The sequence below is a fragment of the Alligator mississippiensis genome, chromosome 11 (assembly GCF_030867095.1).
Source record: "Alligator mississippiensis isolate rAllMis1 chromosome 11, rAllMis1, whole genome shotgun sequence".
Lineage (NCBI taxonomy): Eukaryota > Metazoa > Chordata > Crocodylia > Alligatoridae > Alligator > Alligator mississippiensis.
In genome coordinates, this window is record NC_081834.1 from 1487897 (window position 1) to 1493896 (window position 6000).

General features: G+C 49.6%; 1 protein-coding gene across 4 annotated transcripts in view; it reads right to left on the reverse strand.

Annotated features, from left to right (window-relative positions):
• FRMD5 (FERM domain containing 5) overlaps nucleotides 1–6000 on the reverse strand; it is a 241981-nt gene extending 235981 nt beyond the window's left edge. For 2 of the 4 annotated variants that reach the window (XM_019496939.2, XM_019496938.2), the window contains exon 1: nucleotides 5740–6000. In XM_019496939.2, the coding sequence (XP_019352484.1) occupies nucleotides 5740–5841 (102 nt within the window). In that variant the 5' untranslated portion in view covers nucleotides 5842–6000. The remainder of the gene's footprint in view (nucleotides 1–5739) is intronic. The other 2 variants (XM_019496937.2, XM_014601149.3) reach the window with 2 other exon arrangements.

Below are 6000 nucleotides of genomic sequence, written 5' to 3' on the forward strand. Positions count from 1 at the left end.
ACAGATCCCTGTACTGGACGTGAATGAAATCCTCGGCTCGCTGCTGTCAGTGGGAGTTTTGCCAAGGATTTCAATGAGGCCAGAATCTCCTCTGTATTCACCTCGCTAGACGTATTTTTATGCTGATCCAATGACATGACTTTAATCTTACAGGCAGTTTTCTGTAACGTTATGGAAAACCCAGCGAGAGGTGCATCTGCCACGCAGACAAGCAGCAACGTCAGCGCGGATCCCTCAAACCTATTTTCACTCGTTGTTTCCGAAGACAGGTTTGCTGTTGTGCGCTGCCCCGTCTCCATCATCTCAAGTCAGGTTTCAGGCTGAGACGAGACGGATGTTTCTGTGTTCAAACAAGAAAGCTCTAAGATCAGGCATCAACTTTGCACCGTGAAGCCCCACGGTTTCTCGAGTTCGCAGCAGTAGGCAAAGAACGATAATCCTCAAATGCAGAATTCATCACCTTGGCTTGGGATTTCAGACAAGTCGTCCCATTGTGAAAGTAACAGCTTGCCAACCTCCGTCCTGGCACGAGCAATTGGAAACTATCAGAAGATAAAAAGCTAGTGAACAAGCGACCCTCCCATGGCCAGAGCTGCAAGAAATAGAGGCTCCTCTCTTGCTGGCTGACTGCCTGTTAGTAAGGACTTCTGATAAGCTCCTTTGGACCAAAATCGTAATTTTTAAATGTCTTGATTTTAGGTAGTAACTATTATATATTCATTCCATGAAACCGTATTTTTTTATGTCTCTCTTCCCAAGCCTTCACATTTTTGCAATATGACTGTATTTCTGCAATGCAATACTTCGTTTCCAGGAAAACAGTTGGTGCTTTTGTATAATAAATCATTCATTGTTTTAGGTCCTTTATATTGCCAATTATACCAAAGCTGCCATGAAAAAAAGACAGCTTTTCCTCGGACACGTAGAACAGTAAGGTGAAAACCACAAGGCCAAAAGCATTTTTGCTATTTCAACAATGCAATTATTTTTTTTTTGCAAGTTTTATTAGATGACCGTGCTGGTTAATTATTACTCCACTAGTTGTTTTTGGTGGGAAGGGAAGGAAAATGTGTGCTTACATGACTCATATCACAGCACTAAAGTCAAAATTATGGAGATGAACAAAGAAACTCAGGTGGGATTTCCCAGGTGCTCGCAGTGACATCGCCCCCACCGGGAACGGTCTGAGCGGTGAGGCATAAGCAAAGGGCTGAGGTGCAGGACTGGCGGGTGTCAAGGCTCGGAGAATAACTCCCCAGACCTCACCATGGCTTATTCGCCACCTGCGCTAGAAGGAGGAGTCGTAAAAGGGGCCTCTCCTACTAAAAAATAAGCTTTTTCAAGTCATAAAAACTTAACAGCGTTATGTTCCTCTATGCCCATAAAGTCATAGTTAGAAACCAGTACTCCTCGTGAGTTAGGAAATCCTCTTTATATTCGGAAACTGAACTCAGTGCTACACACCAAGGACGGTAGACACGGTGCCACGCAAAGAACCGGCAGGGTGCTGGAGCACGGGAAGAACACGTGCTGTCAATGTGTACGTAGGCCTGCTCCCGCGCTCGCTGAAGTCGCCGTACGGCTTCTCACCGACCTCTCCGGCCCGGCCACTTGGGTCGGGAAAGACCTTGTTGCAGCAAGGAGCTCAATTCAAACGGGCTGTCCTGGAGCGGGAATTTAGGACAAGATAAAGGATTTATCATAGCTTTGATGGTGACCTGCTAATTTAGTGTTGGAATATTAACAAGCGGGATGTTTTATAATCAGGTTATAAAGATGTTGTTATGCAAAAGAACATCCAGGTCACCTAACTGCATAACAGCAGTCTTTAGATGTTCTTTGCTGAGCACAACCAGAGGTTAATTTTGTTGGCAGGTTTATCTTTTCCTCTTATTTGAGACCTACTTCTCTTAAAATCGAATCCGTTTTTGAAATGAGACTCTTTCCCAAGCAATATAAAAGCCAGCCGACAAGTCAAACTAGTCAAAATGCAGAAAAATATATGCGTTGCTGATATAAACTACTATCAATTATCTTTTTGGCGAACTTGGGATAGCAGTGCACGCAGATTTACAAACTTCTGCTGATTGAGTATCCCACATGCATTACAACATGAAAGAGGTTATCACGTTTCAAGCTCCCACATATTAAAATTATCATTTCTATTTTGCATATTTTCTCCCTATCTAACAAAACACAGAAATATACATTAAAAACCCCAACTGATTTATATTCAGGTTGGATGAAGAAGTACCATAGATCTGTGCAAGATATAAGAAATATCTGCATTTGTAAGGGAATGACCTTCAAAGCTCATTCACTGTTCCCCAGCTGGTATATTGACAGTGATATTCTCACTTGTGCGATATTTATTATATTTTCCCCCACTACGTGTGCTTTAATTTCACGCGGACTATAAATACTTTTGCAATAAGGCAGCACAAAAGCAACAGAAGAAAAATGTTAATGTGGTAACCTTGGTTGTGAAGGGTAACGTGAGCTAATTCTTTCTACCTTAAGCCATGCATATTAAATACCCATATTCACTTGTTTACTGCTCCAGCAATAAAATAAACCACCGAAATGCACAGTCAAGGGGAATATCACCTCGAAATGACATCCGGGCCAACAATTCTTATTTTAATTCTACTACCGATTACATGAAGGAACAAAAGCCGAGCATTTTTTTAAATTGGTGACCCATGCTTTCTTGTCAAAATAATTCTTGGCTACTGCATTTTTATTAAAAGCAGTCGCTGAAAGATGAATTAGTTTTGCTTAGGCAAAATAAGCAAAGTTGTCAGGACTGCGTCTCCACTTCATCGTTGAAGTGGAGGCAAGATAAATGGGGAAAGCCTGTAACAGGGACATCCCTGAGCTCTTATTTGCACAGAACAACTTTGTTTAAACGTATGTATTTATTCTACTTTACTTCAGCAAAAGTAACGAAGTCTCCCATAGCCTGCAGCATTCGTTTGCAGCTTCATATAATGCAATGCATGTTTCTGCATGCATTTGATGCCTTTGCCCCAAAATTACAAAGCAGTCAGGATTATCAGCATCCACAGAGATGTGCTGAGAGGTGGCAGCTGTGGCTATTTATATGTTGCATCCTATTTGCCCAAAAATCGAGCCTGAATTTTCCACTGCTGAGAAGGCGGTATGGTCCCAGCTGACAGTGGTTTGAAACAGGTACCATGCTGTGGTGCACGGCGAGTGCTCAGGCTCTCCTCTGGATGTGCCTGACATTTAATATCATAATTAAAACATCAAGATTAAAGCTGTCTGTACAAAATGGAAGCCCCTTCTACTTAGGTCAAGCTCTCAGTCATAACGCTGCACTTTCCCCAACTCATTGCAAAGAAAACAGAGAGCGCTGTCATCATGCTGTGCACAATTCCTGCCGTCCCAGTGATCTCACCCCGGGATCCTTAACAGTAGATCATTTGTGTGCAGATTGGGGGGGAACAATGAATTTTGCACATAGTAAATGTCACTGAATCACAGAAGAACAACTCCATACTTATCCGGCCCAGAACATGTTAAAAAGGGATCCAGACTCTTTTAAAATGAGATCAGCGGAGCAGAGCCAAGGCAGCAACAGATAAGAAGTCAAAATCAAGCTTGGCTCTGAAACACCTCCTGGTATTTGTATTTAGCTCTAGCACCATTCACTATTCTTCACTTTGCATCAGAGTCGTTCTTGAAAGCTCTGGCCAGCCCCCCGCACTCAGGGAGAGCCATCAGCCGAATTGCCCGAGTGCCGTTTGTGCTCAGCAAGGGGAGCAAATTAAGCTTTTCTTCCAGCCTCCGAAAATATTTACACGATTTGATTATACCCTATCAATGCAAGAGCCGCCGCACGAATGCTGTGCTGCAATCACCCGGGCACTACAGACCTCAGCAGAAGTGGCGGGTTTGGGTTTCTAATACCAGAAGAAGGAGTTTCTGCAGGGCTCGCTGGAGCGTGCCATATTCTGGGGTGTCCTCCAAAGAGTCTGGGGGACAGGGACGTCCAGGGACGGGGCCTGGCAGGAAGGGCGGACGGGGCAGGCAGGAGCTGTGCCCCCGACACGACCAGGATGCACCAGACTGGGGGGAGAGCCGGGGGGAGAAGGGCAAGCGGCTCGCTGCACGCTGGAGCCGGCCCTCGGCCTGCCCGAAGCCGGCCTTTGTCGAGTGCCTAAGACTGAGACTCACAGGAGCACTGATCACAGGAGTGAGTGTGTGTGTGTGTGAGACTGAAGCATGTGTGAGCACATGAGTGTGTGTTTGTGAGGCTGTCAGTATGTGTGAGCATGTGAGCCTGCAAGCATGTGTGAGCATATGAGTTTGTGAAGCTGTCAGTATGTGTAAGCATAGCAGCGTGTGTGAGCATGTGAGTGTGAGGCTGTCAGTGTGTAAGCATGTGAGTGTATGTGAGCATATGTCTGTGTGAGCATGTAAGCATGTTTGTGAGGCTGTCAGTGTGTGTGAGCATGTAAGCATGTGTGTGTGATTGAGCCTATAAGCATGTGAGAGTAAATGAGTGTGCATTTCTGAGGCTGTCAGTGTGTGTAAGCATGAGCATGTGTGAGCATGCGTTTTGGAGGCTGTCAGTGTGTGTAAGCGTGAGCGTGCATTTTGGAGGCTGTCAGTGTATGTAAGCGTGTGAGAGCATAGGCGTAAGCATGTGTCTGCGAGGCTGTCAGTGTGTGTAAGCGTGAGCATGCGTTTCGGGGGCTGTCAGCGCGTGTAAGCATGTGAGCAGGAGGGTGCATTAGTGAGGCTGCCAGCGTGTACAAATATGAGCATGTGCGTGCAGTGGGCTGATCAGGCAGCTCCCCGCAGACCCGGCCGTGCGCGGGGCCAGGCGCTGGCTGCAGACCAGCTGCTCCTGCCTCCTCCCGCCCGCGGCCCGCAGCCCGCTCCCCGGGGCCCCGCTCCGCACCGCCCGGCTCCGCGCGTCTCGGCCGCCGCCGCCGCGCAACTTTCCCGGGGAGGCGCCGGGCGTGTCACGGGGGTTGCTGTCCCGCGGGGGGGCACCTTGCACGCGCTCACACACATGCTCGCACGCGCACGTTGCACATGCTCGCAGGCTGGCGCGCGCACACGCTCTCACACTGTCGCGCGCACACGCTCTCCCTCCCTCTCTTTCACACACACCAACACACATGCTCACACAAACACACGCACACACTGCCTCTCATGCGCGCTCACACGCTGTCTCACGCAAAGATACACCTGCTCACACATACACACACACACACACACACTGTGTGTGACGCGTGCTCCCTCCCCCACACACACTCTCACAAAGGTGCACATGTTCAGGAGCACATGCTCACACAAAGATACACATGCACACACACTGCCGCTGGCGCGTGCTCTCACACACACAGTCTCACAGATACACACGCTCACACACAGACACATGCTCACACACACTCTCACACAGATACATGCTCACATACACACACAGATACACATGCTCTCACACAGACATGCTCACACACACACACCCCCACACTCGGACGCGCGCTGATACAGGCACACACACTCACAAAGGTACACCCGCTCACATCACACCCAGACACACATGCTCACACACTCACACATTGTCTCCGGCGCGCGCTCACACACTCACAAAGATACACACACACGCGCACACGGCGTGTCGCACCCCCACACACACGCGCACACAGCCCCCCCCCGGTGTGTGACACGCACACGCGCACGCACACGCACAGGCGGGCCCACCTGGAGGCTGCAGGTGTACTCGCTGTCGTCCAGCAGCCGCACGGTGCAGCTGTACTCGCGCTCCAGGCTCCTGCTGCTGCCGCTCATCAGCCGGCTCAGCATCTTCCCCGGCCCGGCGCGGGGCGCGGGGTGCGTGGGGGCGGCTGCGGGCGCGGGCGCGGGGCGCGGGGGGCGCGGGGGATGCGGGGCCGGGCAGCAGCGCCCGCGCTCCGCGAGCCGCACAAAGCCCAACTCCCCGCCCCGGCCGGCCCCCGGGCCCGC